Source organism: Bombina bombina, chromosome 6 (assembly GCF_027579735.1).
Source record: "Bombina bombina isolate aBomBom1 chromosome 6, aBomBom1.pri, whole genome shotgun sequence".
Classification (NCBI taxonomy): Eukaryota; Metazoa; Chordata; class Amphibia; order Anura; family Bombinatoridae; genus Bombina; species Bombina bombina.
The window spans coordinates 663,680,804-663,699,728 of record NC_069504.1 but is presented as its reverse complement, the minus strand read 5'-3'; the positions used below and the strand labels follow the sequence as shown (position 1 = coordinate 663,699,728).

General features: G+C 39.1%; 1 protein-coding gene across 1 annotated transcript in view; it reads right to left on the bottom strand.

The window, feature by feature from the left end:
* IQGAP1 (IQ motif containing GTPase activating protein 1) overlaps positions 1-18,925 on the bottom strand; it is a 274,725-nt gene that overhangs the window by 85,934 nt on the left and 169,866 nt on the right. The window contains exon 10 of the mRNA XM_053717739.1: positions 18,186-18,349. Coding sequence (XP_053573714.1) covers positions 18,186-18,349 — 164 coding nt within the window. The remainder of the gene's footprint in view (positions 1-18,185; positions 18,350-18,925) is intronic.

Here is an 18,925-nt window from a genome sequence, read left to right as displayed (position 1 = left end):
ATATAGAGCTAGATTACAAATGGAGTGCTAATATATAGCGTGCACGCAAACGGGCAAGCATGCGGTAGCAATTAGCACCAGAGGTCAGAAATGGTATTACGAGTGGATCACAAATATCGCGCTTGCGTTAGCGCAATTTTGTGCTCTACTCGTAATCTAGCCCATAGTTTTTTTTATTAGAAAAGCCTTGTCTGTCTACAAAGAAATAATGCATTGATTAAAATGGTCTTAAATAGCATCGTTCTTGAGCTATTTTTTTAAAAATTGTAGTAAAAAGAATATTTGGAAGATTGCTGCTAACAGATTAGACTGATGTCCTTGAAATCTTTCATTCAGTTACTACAAGGAAAAATAAATCACACACCCAAACCCAGCTCTCTCTTAAACACAGAGCCTTTTGTATGACATGTGTCTATTTATAAGTCTGCACATACAAGAGCCTTACAGGAGTCTGTGGGCATGTAAAATGATTCACACCCAGGTGCTCCCTCACTCAGGCAATAAAACCTACAGGTCTGACACAGATGTATAAAAGCTATATGGTTTGAATGGATGCAGACCAAGACTGAAAAAGCATTTCATGGTCTTTTATTCTACTTACAAAACATGATTATCTATTGACTACACCATCAAAAGGTTGAAATATCAAAGGAGTTTTAAAACAACAACATCCATTTATTACCCAAAATTACAATTATTCACTTTGTGGATACAAAAGACAATCTTTTTTTATGTGGATACACCCTAACAGATTCAGAGAATATAAAGAACAGGCTGATATGAGAGCACTAAATTATATACAAGTAATGTCTTGGGTCTTATAAATGGTTCGGTTGTTATCTAAAAAAGTAGGCATGTGCATTCGGATCATTCGTGATGATAGGAATGCGGAAGAAGGCAGGTCTTAACACTAAAGTTTCTGAAAATGTTGAATGCGAATTTGTGCAGTTCTGCTATACCAAAAAAAGCTGCAAAATAAGACCTTAAAACTATAAAAAAATAATATATATATATATTTATATACATACACACACACACACACACGCAACACACCGAGAAAGTCTAGCACTCGCTTACAAGCTCTCAGCTAAGATTAAAAGCAAAACTGGAAGAGTTAGTTACTGCATCTGACCAAATGGGACAAGCCCAGGTACCACGTCAAGGTCTCTTCCAAAACCTGGGTCCCTAATACAGCCATACAAATGCAAGCTTTCAATCAAACAAACTGGGAACAAGTCAGGGTCCACAGACTTATGTAATTACCCTAGACATATACAAAACACGGAAGGGGGCTGCACTCTCAGACTGGACTGGGTACACATCCCATGACCCTGCAACATGCTCAGCCCTGGGTGCTATAGCACTCTCAGGAAGCTGTGCTGTCTCCAGAGTCACAGGCAGTTAACCCCAGACAAGCCTGGGTGCAAGGCCCATAGGGAAAATTAAAAAATAAATTAATACAACACACAGAGAAAGTCCAGCACTCGCTTACTAGCTCTCAGCTAAGATTAAAAGTGAAACTGGAAGAGTTGGTTACCGCATTTGGCCAAATGGGACAAGCCCAGGTACCATGTCAAGGTCTCTTCCAAAACCAGGGTCCCTAATACAGCCATACAAATGCAGGCTCAAACTAGGAACAAGTCTGGGTACACGTACTTATGTAATCACCCTAAACATATACAAAACATGGAAGGGGGCTGCACTCTCAGACTGGACTGGGTACACATCCCATGACCCTGCAACATGCTCAGCCCTGGGTGCTATAACACTCTCAGGAAACTGTGCTGTCTCCAGAGTCACAGGCAGTTAACACCAGACTGCCTGTGACTCTGGAGGATCTTGACAAACTGTATTTTGGAAAAAAGTGACTATATCAGAGAGCCTTGTTACCATTATTGATTGCACTTTTCTTATTATTTCTAACAGTGACGGGGTACACTGTGTCAATACTAAGGCAGCACGCTAATCATATTGGGTGGGCGAGAAGTTTCTTGTTAATAGTGTATTGTACAGTATATACTGAATAAGACATATCTTTAGTTTACTCTGGTATTGCAATACGCTTACAATATACAATAGGGATTCTTACCTATACCGAGATAAAAAAGCTTTAGGGCAGCTTATAGCCTTATAAAAAGAGTAGAATATCAAAAACCGCTACAAAAAGGTTTAACGCTGGTGATTGTTCTTGACTTCACACACACACACATACACATATATATATATACATATACATACACACATATAAAAAGACTCTGTTTTTGTTTAAACGAGCGATAGCAAAAATGCTAGAAATTCTCTGGAATTCCCGATAGTGAAGGGGTTAAAGTAGTTTCTGAAATAAGAAAAGCACGTTTCTAAACAACTAATCCCCAGGAATTAATTGCTCACTAGCGTATAAGGACAATTCCTATAGCTCTATTTGCACAAAGGAACATACCAATACAAGTATAAAACAAAAGCTGGAAATTAAATGGTACTTAACAAAAGAAAACTCAAAGCTTGAAACCCAATTTTTTCAGGAGGGAGTGAAAGACCCATTCTATGGGTTATCTAAAATAAGGGAGTGGGGTAGTAAAATCTAATGGTGGTTTTTGCTTAATAATAATACTAATACTAATAATATAAATAATAATAATAAACAATTGCTTAGCATCAAATGCAGAAATAAATCTTTCCTTTCAAATCTGGCTTCAGCACAGACACCCATCAGTTTTAATCCCAGTGGCACTGGTACCCTTGTTACTTGATCAGATGAAAATCAAAACTGAAATCAAACAATCCATCTTGAATTTGTGCTGTTTACCAGAACAGAGCTTTCACAATGTTATTGTGGGATCAGTTTAAGTTGTTCTTGACACATTTGCCTGTCCTATGTATATGTAGAGAAATAACCACATCTAGGGTATATAGGTTCTTCACATTTATCAGGATAAAATGTTAGAAACAAATGTCAAGAAACATTAAAGGGACAGTCTAGGCCAAAATAAACTTTCATGATTCAGATAGAACATGTGATTTTAAACAATTTTCCAATTTACTTTTATCACCAATTTTGCTTTGTTCTCTTGGTATTCTTAGTTGAAAGCTTAACCTAGGAGGTTCATATGCTAATTTCTTAGACCTTGAAGCCCACCTCTTTCAGATTGCATTTTAACAGTTTTCCACCGCTAGAGGGTGTTAGTTCACGTATTTCATATAGATAACACTGTGCTCGTGCACGAGAAGTTATCTGGGAGCAGGCACTGATTGGCTGGACTGCAAGTCTGTCAAAAGAATTGAAAAAAGGGGCAGTTTGCAGAGGCTTAGATACAATATAATCACAGAGGTTAAAAGTATATTATTATAACTGTGTTGGTTATGCAAAACTGGGAAATGGGTAATAAAGGGATTATCTATCTTTTAAAAGAATAAAAATTCTGGTGTAGACTGTCCCTTTAACTCAAAGCCTATTTTAGACAGAAGTTTTTGAATGAGTCAATGAAAATGTTGTCTGGAAGGGAGATCAAACAAGGGAAAGTCTCAAGGACCAGAGAAGCAGCATGAACTTACATTTATAGTGAATGCAGACTACTGCTTGAATATACTGTTATATCAATAATCTCTGGTTCTTTAACCCCTTAAGGACCACAGCACTTTTTCATTTTCTGTCCATTTGGGACCAAGGCTATTTTTACATTTCTGCGGTGTTTGTGTTTAGCTGTAATTTTCCTCTTACTCATTTACTGTACCCACACATATTATATACTGTTTTTCTCGCCATTAAATGGACTTTCTAAACATACCATTATTTTCATCATATCTTATAATTTACTATAAAAAAAATTTATAAAATATGAGGAAAAAATGGAAAAAAACACACTTTTTCTAACTTTGACCCCCAAAATCTGTTACACATCTACAACTACCAAAAAACACCATGCTAAATAATTTCTAAATTTTGTCCTGAGTTTAGAAATACCCAATGTTTACATGTGCTTTGCTTTTTTTGCAAGTTATAGGGAAATAAATACAAGTAGCACTTTGCTATTTCCAAACCACTTTTTTTTAAAATTAGCGCTAGTTACATTGGGACACTGATATCTTTCAGGAATCCCTGAATATCCCTTGACATGCATATATTTTTTTTTAGAAGACATCCCAAAGTATTGATCTAGGCCCATTTTGGTATATTTCATGCCACCATTTCACTACCAAATGTGATCAAATAAAAAAATTTGTTCACTTTTTCACAAATTGTTTCACAAACTTTAGGTTTCTCACTGAAATTATTTACAAACAACTTGTGCAATTATGGCACAAATGGTTGTAAATGATTCTCTGGGATCCGCTTTGTTCAGAAATTGCAGACATATATGGCTTTGGCATTGCTTTTTTGTATTTAGAAGGCCGCAAAATGCCACTGCGCACCACACATGTATTATGCCCAGCATTGAAGGGGTTAATTAGGAAGCTTGTAGGGAGCTTTTAGGGTTAATTTTAGCTTTAGTATAATGTAGTAGACAACCCAAAGTATTGATCTAGGCCCATTTTGGTATATTTCATGCCACCATTTCACCACCAAATGCTAACAAATAAAAATAAAGCGTTACATTTTTCACAATTTTAGGTTTCTCACTGAAATTATTTACAAACAGCTTGTGCAATTATGGCATAAATGGTTGTAAAAGCTTCTCTGGGATCCCCTTTGTTCAGAAATAGCAGATATATATGGCTTTGGCTTTGCTTTTTGGTAATTAGAAGGCAGCTAAATGCCGTTGCGCACCACACGTGTATAATGCCCAGCATTGAAGGGGTTAATTAGGGAGCTTGTAGGGAGCTTGCAGGGTTAATTTTAGCTTTAGTGTAGGTATCAACCTCCCACATGACACATCACACCCCCTGATCCCTCCCAAACAGCTCTCTTCCCTCCCCCACCCCACAATTGTCCCCGCCATCTTAAGTACTGGCAGTAAGTCTGCCAGTACTAAAATAAGAGTTTTTTGGGGATTTAAAAAAAAAAAAAAGATAATTCTGCTCTGTAGGATCCCCCCTTAGCCCCCAACTTCCCTGATCCCCCCCCCCAAACAGCTCTCTAACCCCCCTCTCGGCCTTATTATGCGCCATATTGGGTACTGGCAGCTTTCCTTTTTTACGGACACTGAGATATATAGTTAAATATTAAGATAGAAAAAAGTATATTACATTATATGAGCATTCGCTCATATAATATGTCAAAAATCAAACAAAGATCGATGTGCAGGTTACAACTACTGTATAATTAACCTATTTCATATATGGAGTACTAACGGATTCATGCTATAATTAATATATAAGCAACATACTAAGCAACAGCTAAATTTGCAAAGAGCTATTATACCACGATGGTGAAAATAAAATGGCTATATAGAGTCTCCGAATTATATGCATCTTTAGTGCATATAAACCTTATTGGAAAGGAACTTAATTTGGATCCCAGTCTTATTAATGACATTTGCCCATATTATTGCCCATGTTATATCATCTATGGAGGGTATGAGACATTGAATTTTAAGACTCAATACCCTCTTGGACATTTTATTTTCACCATGGTGGTATATTTGCAATTTTAGTTGTTGCTTGGTATGCTGCTTATACATTAATTATAGCATGAATTAGTTAATACTCCATATATAAAATAAGAGGTTTATATATATATATATATATATATATATATATATATATATATATATATATATATATATATATATATATATATATATATATATTATATGAGTGAGTGCTGGGTAGTAATATACTTTTTTCTATCTTAATATTTAACTATACACACACACACACATATATATAAGTGCAAAAAGCCAGCACTCACTATTCCAATAGCAAGCCGGGGTGCACCCCACAGTAAAGTATTCAAGGAAGGCAAAATAGAGCACTCACAAGTGAAAAAAATAAAGTTTATTGTTTTGTCACTTGTCTGATGACGGGGTCACACCCCAAAAACGTTTACTATATGGAATAAATCACCTTTACTCACGGTGAGTGCTCTCTTTTGCCTTCCATATATATATCACGCCCTGACGAAGCCCGTAAAGCAACTTGGATGCACGGGTGAAACGCGCGTCGGCATAGGTCCAGCCGACCGGATCACGTGATGTGCGTGTGAGGATTTCAAAGTAAAGAACTTACAACAAGCCTTGCGGTTTCTTAACAGGCACATTTAGAAGCAAAGTCCGGATCAACACCTGACATTTACTGTCATGGACTTACAGCTACCTGGCACGGCCGACAAACCACTGAATCTATCAGGTCGTATGGTTCCTTACTGTCATTAGATTCCTTGCCGCTAACTGTACTAACCAGCTCTGGCTTATGTGCGTGAACTTTCGCACCTGGCAAACGCCACTCTGTCGAGAGGGGGCACGGCTCTCCTTAAGAACTTACAAGGATCATAGCTCATCTAATAACAAATGGATGGATGCATGCTGAGTACTAACATTCTTTTGCTTCTCTGCATAGCATATACTAACGCTGTTTGCTTCAATGTGTCAATTGGTCATTTCAGACATCAACCTATGCCTTGTTTTTGAGTTTACTTATGTTATTTCCATATGAAGATTGAAATATATGGCTCATTAACCCATGTACATATCCTGAGGGCGTGTCTCCATCTGATCACTTAGATCCCATTACACAACCTGCCCGACCTTTCATACCTCCTGAGAGAGGTGTCGGATGCAGCAGGGTGTAGTTGATCTTTGGTACACACTTTCCCTCTGTATATATTTTCTATATTGTACATATTGCAAGGTATGCCTGATAATCATATTCCGCTTGTCATAAGGCTGTCATTACTTTCTTAGATCCCACATTCCGTTTAACCTGCCCAGCAATTACCTCTTCACAGGGGTGCTGTGTGCAGCCGGGTGTAGGAAGTGTGACAGGCTTTACTTTAGCCAGCTCTGCATCTTGCTGCATTTACAATTTTGGGCAATTTGTCTCGCACATCCCCTGACCGGTCAGGTTTTGTCTATTGGACTCGATAGGTCCTATAGTATTGTTTCTTAGTAATATATTTTTGTTGCAATTAGATTTTGTACTTCCACACACGGTGGATTCTGCCTATCCTTGCAGTGCAAAGGCGGAGGGAGGACACCCATATGCCATCTCCTTTACAATTTATGTATATTGAATTATGCTAGTAAAATATTGATTACCTTCAAAAGAGTGCTGTTTCCCTGTCTTTTTTTCAACCTGGCTACTTTCCAGGATGAGTTCTCTTGTTATGTCTCACTATACATAAATATATATATATATATATATATATATATATATATATATTATTACTGCTCACATCTTTACGGTGCGCACAAGTGCTAATTCAACCCACCTGAGTGTATGCAAGTGTCCTGAATGCCCTGGTAAACATTTAATTGTGAAATGAAAAGTCACATTACACCCTGGCGAAAAATATTATGGCCAAAAAAGGCCTAAAACCTGGGATGGGAATTTTACGCCAGCACGAAAACTAAATACGCAACTGACACTGATCAGACTGCATACAAATCTAATATTACTTTAATTAGATCTCACTCAAATTGCAATATATCATTCTGATTTCTGCCTTATAGCTAGGTATGTGTGTGACTTCAACAAATGCTTTCTGAGACATAGATGGTCTTAACATTGTACATTTTACTACGCAGTGGAAACAATAAAAATCTTTATAAAATATGCACAAGTGTTTTTTTACTCTTAAAGGGACATGACACCCACATTTTTTCTTTCATGATTTAGAAAGAGAATGCATGTTTAAACATCTTTCTAATTTACTTCTATTATCTAATTTGTGTTATTCTCTTGATATTCTTTGCTGTAAAGCATATCTAGATATGCTCAGTAGCTGCTGATTGGTTGCTGCACATAGAAGCCTCATGTGATTGGCTCACCCATGTGCATTGCTTTTTCTTAAAATAAGGATATCTAAAAAATGAAGCAAAATAAATAATAGAAGTAAATTGTAATGTTGTTTAAATTTGTATGTTCTATCTGAATCATGAAAGAAAGATTTTAGGTTTAGTGGCCCTTTAGGTACAATTTACAACTAAATTAGCATCTAGGCCAGGGGTGGCAAAAATATATTGTAGTTGCATACTGTAAGTTTTTCTGCAGTCCTACAATTTATTAACATACTGGATGAGAAGACAAGGGGCGCCAACATAGTGTAAATCGTATATATGTGATGTAAAACAATAATTCGCATAAGATCTACTCAGAAATAAAGTGGCACCTTGAATGAACTAGGTGCGTGCAGGCAGGCTGACATTCAGGACCAGCAGTCAGTACGCTGGAGGTCTCACCCGGGAGACCTATGGATAAGTAGGTGAATGTAGAGGGAAAAACAGCTGTGGATAATGGAGAAAGCCGGATCGCCAATGAAGGAATTCAAACGGCTGTGCTAGTGTTCCAAAGTGCTGCTCACACAGTCGAGCTTAATCCCAGGCAAACTGACAGAGTCAGTATAGAAGATTGTGCTGGTTAAAAATCCCACTGGAAAGAAGAGCTGCAAGTAGCAATAATAGAGAAGCAAAAAACCGGGTCTGGCTTAAAAACGTAATATTTATTTGCTACGCGTGAGACCTCCAGCGTACTGACTGCTGGTCCTGAATGTCAGCCTGCCTGCACGCACCTAGTTCATTCAAGGTGCTACTTTATTTGTGAGTAGATCTTATGCAAATTATTGTTTTACATCACATATATACGATTTACACTATGTTGGCGCCCCTTGTCTTCTCCTCCTCCTAGATATCCTGACTCACCACACCGTGGACACAAGCGGAGCAAGCCTAACACCTGAATACACAAACTTTATATTGTTTATTTTGAAGTGGACTTTCCTTTTTTACGGACACTGATATATATATATATATATATATATATATATATATATATTCAAATATATATATACAGGGAGTGCAGAATTATTAGGCAAGTTGTATTTTTGAGGATTACTTTTATTATTGAACAACAACCATGTTCTCAATGAACCCAAAAAACTCATTAATATCAAAGCTAATTAGTTTTGGAAGTAGTTTTTAGTTTGTTTTTAGTTATAGCTATTTTAGGGGGATATCTGTGTGTGCAGGTGACTATTACTGTGCATAATTATTAGGCAACTTAACAAAAAACAAATATATACCCATTTCAATTATTTATTTCAACCAGTGAAACCAATATAACATCTCAACATTCACAAATATACATTTCTGACATTCAAAAACAAATCAGTGACCAATATAGCCACCTTTCTTTGCAAGGACACTCAAAAGCCTGCCATCCATGGATTCTGTCAGTGTTTTGATCTGTTCACCATCAACATTGCGTGCAGCAGCAACCACAGCCTCCCAGACACTGTTCAGAGAGGTGTACTGTTTTCCCTCCTTGTAAATCTCACATTTGATGATGGACCACAGGTTCTCAATGGGGTTCAGATCAGGTGAACAAGGAGGCCTTGTCATTAGATTTTCTTCTTTTATACCCTTTCTTGCCAGCCACGCTGTGGAGTACTTGGACGCGTGTGATGGAGCATTGTCCTGCATGAAAAACATAATTTATGCTTACCTGATAAATTCCTTTCTTCTGTTGTGTGATCAGTCCACGGGTCATCATTACTTCTGGGATATTATCTGCTCCCCTACAGGAAGTGCAAGAGGATTCACCCAGCAGAGTTGCTATATAGCTCCTCCCCTCTACGTCACCTCCAGTCATTCGACCAAAGACCAACGAGAAAGGAGAAACCAAGGGTGTAGTGGTGACTGAATTATAATTTAAAAAATATGTACCTGCCTTAAAAAACAGGGCGGGCCGTGGACTGATCACACAACAGAAGAAAGGAATTTATCAGGTAAGCATAAATTATGTTTTCTTCTGTTATGTGTGATCAGTCCACGGGTCATCATTACTTCTGGGATACCAATACCAAAGCAAAAGTACACGGATGACGGGAGGGATAGGCAGGCTCATTATACAGAAGGAACCACTGCCTGAAGAACCTTTCTCCCAAAAATAGCCTCCGAAGAAGCAAAAGTGTCAAATTTGTAAAATTTGGAAAAAGTATGAAGCGAAGACCAAGTTGCAGCCTTGCAAATCTGTTCAACAGAGGCCTCATTCTTAAAGGCCCAAGTGGAAGCCACAGCTCTAGTGGAATGAGCTGTAATTCTTTCAGGAGGCTGCTGTCCAGCAGTCTCATAGGCTAAACGTATTATGCTACGAAGCCAAAAAGAGAGAGAGGTAGCAGAAGCTTTTTGACCTCTCCTCTGTCCAGAATAAACGACAAACAGGGAAGAAGTTTGGCGAAAATCTTTAGTTGCCTGCAAGTAGAACTTGAGGGCACGAACTACATCCAGATTGTGTAGAAGACGTTCCTTCTTTGAAGAAGGATTTGGACACAAGGATGGAACAACAATCTCTTGATTGATATTCCTGTTAGTGACTACCTTAGGTAAGAACCCAGGTTTAGTACGCAGAACTACCTTGTCTGAGTGAAAGATCAGATAAGGAGAATCACAATGTAGGGCTGATAACTCAGAGACTCTTCGAGCCGAGGAAATAGCCATTAAAAATAGAACTTTCCAAGATAACAATTTTATATCAATGGAATGAAGGGGTTCAAACGGAACACCCTGTAAAACGTTAAGAACTAAGTTTAAACTCCATGGCGGAGCAACAGTTTTAAACACAGGCTTGATCCTAGTTAAAGCCTGACAAAAGGCCTGGATGTCTGAATTTTCTGACAGATGCCTGTGTAACAAGATGGACAGAGCTGAGATCTGTCCCTTTAATGAGCTAGCCGATAAACCCTTTTCTAAACCTTCTTGTAGAAAAGACAATATCCTAGGAATCCTAACCTTACTCCAGGAGTAATCTTTGGATTCACACCAGTATAGGTATTTACGCCATATTTTATGGTAAATCTTTCTGGTAACAGGCTTCCTAGCCTGTATCAGGGTATCAATAACCGACTCAGAAAAACCACGTTTTGATAAAATCAAGCGTTCAATTTCCAAGCAGTCAGCTTCAGAGAAGTTAGACTTTGATGTTTGAATGGACCCTGAATCAGAAGGTCCTGTCTTAGAGGTAGAGACCAAGGCGGACAGGATGACATGTCCACTAGATCTGCATACCAAGTCCTGCGCGGCCATGCAGGCGCTATTAGAATCACTGATGCTCTCTCCTGTTTGATTTTGGCAATCAATCGAGGAAGCAGTGGGAAGGGTGGAAACACATAAGCCATCCTGAAGTTCCAAGGTGCTGTCAAAGCATCTATCAGAACCGCTCCCGGATCCCTGGATCTGGATCCGTAGCGAGGAAGTTTGGCGTTCTGGCGAGACGCCATGAGATCTATCTCTGGTTTGCCCCAACGTTGAAGTATTTGGGCAAAGACCTCCGGATGAAGTTCCCACTCCCCCGGATGAAGAGTCTGGCGACTCAAGAAATCCGCCTCCCAGTTCTCCACTCCCGGGATGTGGATTGCTGACAGGTGGCAAGAGTGAGACTCTGCCCAGCGAATTATCTTTGATACTTCTATCATTGCTAGGGAGCTTCTTGTCCCTCCTTGATGGTTGATGTAAGCTACAGTCGTGATGTTGTCCGACTGAAACCTGATGAACCCCCGAGTCTTTAACTGGGGCCAAGCTAGAAGGGCATTGAGAACTGCTCTCAATTCCAGAATGTTTATTGGCAGGAGACTTTCCTCCTGACTCCATTGTCCCTGAGCCTTCAGAGAATTCCAGACAGCGCCCCAACCTAGAAGGCTGGCGTCTGTTGTTACAATTGTCCAGTCCGGCCTGCTGAACGGCATCCCCCTGGACAGATGTGGCCGAGAAAGCCACCATAGAAGAGAGTTTCTGGTCTCTTGATCCAGATTCAGAGTGGGGGACAAATCTGAGTAATCCCCATTCCACTGACTCAGCATGCACAATTGCAGCGGTCTGAGATGTAGGCGTGCAAAGGGAACTATGTCCATTGCTGCTACCATTAAGCCGATCACCTCCATGCATTGAGCTACTGACGGGAGTTGAATGGAATGAAGGACACGGCATGCATTTAGAAGCTTTGTTAATCTGTCTTCTGTCAGATAAATCTTCATTTCTACAGAATCTATAAGAGTCCCCAAGAATGGAACTCTTGTGAGAGGAAAGAGAGAACTCTTCTTTTCGTTCACTTTCCATCCATGCGACCTTAGAAATGCCAGAACTAACTCTGTATGAGACTTGGCAGTTTGAAAGCTTGAAGCTTGTATCAGAATGTCGTCTAGGTACGGAGCTACCGAAATTCCTCGCGGTCTTAGTACCGCCAGAAGGGCACCCAGAACCTTTGTAAAGATTCTTGGAGCCGTAGCCAATCCGAATGGAAGGGCTACAAACTGGTAATGCCTGTTTAAGAAGGCAAACCTTAGATACCGGTAATGATCTTTGTGAATCGGTATGTGAAGGTAAGCATCCTTTAAATCCACTGTGGTCATGTACTGACCCTCTTGGATCATGGGTAAGATTGTCCGAATAGTTTCCATTTTGAACGATGGAACTCTTAGGAATTTGTTTAGGATCTTTAAATCCAAGATTGGCCTGAAAGTTCCCTCTTTTTTGGGAACCACAAACAGGTTTGAGTAAAACCCTTGTCCTTGTTCCGACCGCGGAACCGGATGGATCACTCCCATTAATAATAGATCTTGTACACAGCGTAGAAACGCGTCCTTCTTTATTTGGTTTGTTGACAACCTTGACAGATGAAATCTCCCTCTTGGGGGAGAGAATTTGAAGTCTAGAAGGTATCCCTGAGATATGATCTCTAGCGCCCAGGGATCCTGGACATCTCTTGCCCAAGCCTGGGCGAAGAGAGAGAGTCTGCCCCCCACTAGATCCGGTCCCGGATCGGGGGCCCTCGGTTCATGCTGTCTTTGGGGCAGCAGCAGGTTTACTGGCCTGCTTGCCCTTGTTCCAGGACTGGTTAGGCTTCCAGCCTTGTCTGTAACGAGCAACAGCTCCTCCCTGTTTTGGTGCAGTGGAAGTTGGCGCTGCTCCTGCTTTGAAATTCCGAAAGGGACGAAAATTAGACTGTCTAGCCTTAGCTTTGGCTTTGTCTTGAGGTAGAGCGTGGCCCTTACCTCCTGTAATGTCAGCAATAATTTCTTTCAAACCGGGCCCAAATAAAGTTTGCCCCTTGAAAGGTATATTAAGTAATTTGGACTTAGAAGTTACATCAGCCGACCAGGATTTTAGCCACAGCGCCCTGCGTGCCTGAATGGCGAATCCTGAATTCTTAGCCGTAAGTTTGGTTAAATGTACTACGGCCTCCGAAATGAATGAATTAGCTAGTTTAAGGACTCTAAGCCTGTCCGTAATGTCGTCCAGCGTAGCTGAACTAAGGTTCTCTTCCAGAGACTCCATCCAAAATGCTGCCGCAGCCGTGATTGGCGCGATGCATGCAAGGGGTTGTAATATAAAACCTTGTTGAACAAACATTTTCTTAAGGTAACCCTCTAATTTTTTATCCATAGGATCTGAAAAAGCACAGCTATCCTCCACCGGGATAGTGGTACGCTTAGCTAAAGTAGAAACTGCTCCCTCCACCTTAGGGACCGTTTGCCATAAGTCCCGTGTGGTGGCGTCTATTGGAAACATCTTTCTAAATATTGGAGGGGGTGAGAACGGCACACCGGGTCTATCCCACTCCTTAGTAACAATTTCAGTTAATCTCTTAGGTATAGGAAAAACGTCAGTACTCGCCGGTACCGCAAAGTATTTATCCAACCTACACATTTTCTCTGGTATTGCAACAGCGTTACAATCGTTGAGAGCTGCTAAGACCTCCCCTAGTAATACACGGAGGTTTTCCAATTTAAATTTAAAATTTGAAATATCTGAATCCAATCTGTTTGGATCAGAACCGTCACCTACAGAATGAAGCTCTCCGTCCTCATGCTCTGCAAGCTGTGACGCAGTATCAGACATGGCCCTAGAATTATCAGCGCACTCTGTTCTCACCCCAGAGTGATCACGCTTGCCTCTTAGTTCTGGTAATTTAGCCAAAACTTCAGTCATAACAGTAGCCATATCTTGTAATGTTATCTGTAATGGCTGCCCAGATGTACTAGGCGCCATAATATCACGCACCTCCCGGGCGGGAGATGCAGGTACTGACACGTGAGGCGAGTTAGTCGGCATAACTCTCCCCTCGCTGTTTGGTGAAATTTGTTCAATTTGTACAGATTGGCTTTTATTTAAGGTAGCATCAATACAGTTAGTACATAAATTTCTATTGGGCTCCACCTTGGCATTGGAACAAATGACACAGGTATCTTCCTCTGAATCAGACATGTTTAACACACTAGCAATAAACATGCAACTCGGTTACAATTTTATTTAATAAAAACGTACTGTGCCTCAAGAAGCACTAAACGATTAAATGACAGTTGAAATAATGAACTGAAAAACAGTTATAGCATCACTCTTAACAAACAACACAACTTTTTAGCAAAGGTTTGTTCCCATTAGTAAAATAACACTAATTAAATTTTAAACAACGTTTTAAATCACAGTCACTATATAAGTCTCACAGCTCTGCTGAGAGAATCTACCTCCCTTCAAAGAAGTTTGAAGACCCCTGAGTTCTGTTAGAGATGAACCGGATCATGCAGAAAAACTGACTGGAAATTTTTGATGCGTAGCAAAGAGCGCCAAAAACGGCCCCTCCCTCTCACACACAGCAGTGAGAGAGAAACGAAACTGTCATAATTAACACAAGCAAACTGCCAAGTGGAAAAATAATGCCCAAATACTTATTCACTCAGTACCTCATTAATGCAAACGATTCTACGTTCCAGCAAAAACGTTTAACATGAAAAATACCTAATAAAAGGTTTAATGTACTTTTACAGAGTAATTCCGGTGAAATACCATCCCCAGAATACTAAAGTGTAGAGTATACATACATGTTCATTATAACGGTATGGCAGGATTTTTTCATCAATTCCATTCAGAAAATAAAAACTGCTACATACCTCAATGCAGATTCAACTGCCCGCTGTCCCCTGATCTGAAGTTTTTACCTCCCTCAGATGGCCGAGAAACAGCAATATGATCTTAACTACTCCGGTTAAAATCATAAGAAAAACTCTGGTAGATTCTTCTTCAAACTCTGCCAGAGAGGTAATAACACGCTCCGGTGCTATTGTAAAATAACAAACTTTTGATTGAAGTTCTAAAAACTAAGTATAATCACCATAGTCCTCTCACACCTCCTATCTAGTCTTTGGGTGCAAGAGAATGACTGGGGGTGACGTAGAGGGGAGGAGCTATATAGCAACTCTGCTGGGTGAATCCTCTTGCACTTCCTGTAGGGGAGCAGATAATATCCCAGAAGTAATGATGACCCGTGGACTGATCACACATAACAGAAGAAATCATGTTTTTCTTGAAGGATGCAGACTTCTTCCTGTACCACTGCTTGAAGAAGGTGTCTTCCAGAAACTGGCAGTAGGACTGGGAGTTGAGCTTGACTCCATCCTCAACCTGAAAAGGCCCCACAAGCTCATCTTTGATGATACCAGCCCAAACCAGTACTCCACCTCCACCTTGCTGGCGTCTGAGTCGGACTGGAGCTCTCTGCCCTTTACCAATCCAGCCACGGCCCATACATCTGGCCCATCAAGACTCACTCTCATTTCATCAGTCCATAAAACCTTAGAAAAATCAGTCTTGAGATATTTCTTGGCCCAGTCTTGACGTTTCAGCTTGTGTGTCTTGTTCAGTGGTGGTCGTCTTTCAGCCTTTCTTACCTTGGCCATGTCTCTGAGTATTGCACACCTTGTGCTTTTGGGCACTCCAGTGATGTTGCAGCTCTGAAATATGGCCAAACTGGTGGCAAGTGGCATCTTGGCAGCTGCACGCTTGACTTTTCTCAGTTCATGGGCAGTTATTTTGCGCCTTGGTTTTTCCACACGCTTCTTGCGACCCTGTTGACTATTTTGAATGAAACGCTTGATTGTTCGATGATCACGCTTCATAAGCTTTGCAATTTTAAGAGTGCTGCATCCCTCTGCAAGATATCTCACTATTTTTGACTTTTCTGAGCCTGTCAAGTCCTTCTTTTGACCCATTTTGCCAAAGGAAAGGAAGTTGCCTAATAATTATGCACACCTGATATAGGGTGTTGATGTCATTAGACCACACCCCTTCTCATTACAGAGATGCACATCACCTAATATGTTTAATTGGTAGTAGGCTTTCGAGCCTATACAGCTTGGAGTAAGACAACATGCATAAAGAGGATGATGTGCTAAAAATACTCATTTGCCTAATAATTCTGCACTCCCTGTATAGTGTTATTTTAGGTTGTGTTATTTTGTATTGTCATTATAGTCATTTTTAAAATTGCACATACTATTATTTACCTGAAATTGTTTGCACACCTGAGACCCCTAATATATATTTTTTATCCAGATTTATTTATATAGATGCCATTTTGAACAAGACACCAAAGGGCTTGCAATTTTATATCACTGTCATTTCCACTTTAGCGCATCCTCTTAGTTTTTTCTTGTTTAGAAATCACTTTATTAACATACTGGATGAGTTTGAAAATGTTTTCAATGCATTCCCCCTTGTTTGCTGCAGTATTTTTTCAATAGCCAAACTGCACCAACGTCTTGCCTTATTTGGAAGGCACTACTACTGAAGTAGACAAGGCTAGTCTCTATCATTATATTAGCAAAGTCTCCATCATTTTGCAGTAACTCATCTAGAAACAATTATGGACAGATAGGCTTGTAACATTTTTAGAATTAGAAAAGTCTTCATGTCTGATAAAGTACACGAAAATGGGGCAAAATAAAAGAAACATATATATTGCAATGTTTTTTGGGGGTTTACTACAGATAATTGAGCATTTTTTATTACAATCTCAAAGTGATTACTGCTCTTAACTTTTTTACTCAATGTCCTTATAAAAAAATATAGATTTTTTTTTTTTTAACAGATTTTTACCAGTTTTGCAAGATTATTATAAAGGATCTACTTCAAACAAGAGTTGCAACATAGTTGTACATTAGCCATGTTCAGAAAGAATCATGCACTATGTTTTTATTACTAACACAATTGAATATGATAGTATTTAAATTACTGATACATAGTTTAAAGGGAAAGTCTACACCGAAATATTTATTGTTTTAAAAGATAGATAATCCCTTTATTACCCATTCCCTAGTTTTTCATAACCAACACATTTATATTAATACACTTTTTACCTCTGTGATTACCTTGTATCTAAGCCTCTGCAGACTGTGCTCTTATTTCAGTTCTTTTGACAGATTTGCATTTTAGCCAATCAGTGCTGGCTCCTAGGAACTCCACGTACGTGAGCACAGTGTTATCTATATGAAACACATGAACTAATACCCTCTAGAGGTAAAAAACTGTCTCAAGATGAGAGGCGGCCTTCAAGGGCTTAGAAATTAGCATATAAATCTTCTAGGTTTAGCTTTCAAAAGAATACCAAGAGAACAAAGCAAAATTGGCGATAGATGTAAATTTGAAAATTGTTTAAAATGACATGCCCTATCTGAATAATGAAAGTTTTTTTTTTTACTAGACTATCCCTTTAATTCTGTCGTTACTTAAAAACTCAAGTATAATACAATGTTTTATGAATATAATAAAAAAACAGGATTGTTACCAAAATGAAGTACCGTTTTAATAAAATATTTGCTTTATTTTAATCTACAAAAATGTTAAATGCACATCATTTCTAGTACCGCTATAACCACATAATATACTGTTTTATTAAAATGTTAATTGCATTTGTTTATTCTGTCTGAAGCTTATAATGCTCAAGTCTTTGGCCCTGCTATTCAAAGATTCTCCAGCTTGGAGAGAAATTGTAGTTCAGACTTCACAAAGGCTGAACTCACTGAATTATCAAAAGAAAAAGGGCGGAGCTCTCCAGCACAGCGAGATCTCTCTCATTTATGTATGTGAGGCAGAGACAAGCCCAGAGCAATATAGATCTGCATGATATGAGAGTTTTGTTACAATTACACACTGTGCATTGTATTTTATATTACTATACATTTCATACCTTCTCTCTAACAAATACACCATAACATATGTTGTATAGATTGTATTAATGCACTTTAAACACAAGCGACTGACCTCCTGTTTCTGTTGTTTATCACTCTGCAACTGCTTTAGGTACCATTCAGAATTGTCCTGTTGTAAACCATGGAGTCCAAGTGTAGATGACCTCAAAGCATCAAACAACAACTGTGAGTTCCCCTTATCCAGAGCCTGATCAACCCTTTCTAAGGATGCTTGCACTAAAAAGAAAAAGGTAAAAAAAGAAAAATAATGGACTTGCAAGCTAGATTAAGATACATAAGATGTAAGCCTGCTATCCTGAACAGTAATATGTCCGTTCATTTCAACATATGAACTCACATTGAAACCAATTGTGTCAACACCTAATAAAGTCTTTTCTTGCTTTTCTGTAGAGTTAAACCAGGGTTTGAGTAATGCAAAATCCTGGTCACCATGACAGCTTAACTGTAATCCCCAATTTGCCTACAACCATAAGGCCCTTTAATTATAATGTTAGCAGCCTTTTAAGAGGCATCTTTGTAATGAACTGAGCATCTTAATAGGTTTTGTTAGCCCCATATATGCTTAGGAGGGTTAATAACCATCATCCCATGTACAATTAAAAGTGTTATGTCAGCAGCTACCAGAGACATTAATGCTGGCAGCCATTTTGAATTGTTAACAGCATTATGGGAATTATCATGCATAATTCACAATTGTTAGAAACAAAAAAAAAAAAAAAAAAAAATCCTGGCGCACAGTTAGAAACATGTATAGATATGCACGCACACATGTCTTAGAGGGAACATTACTAA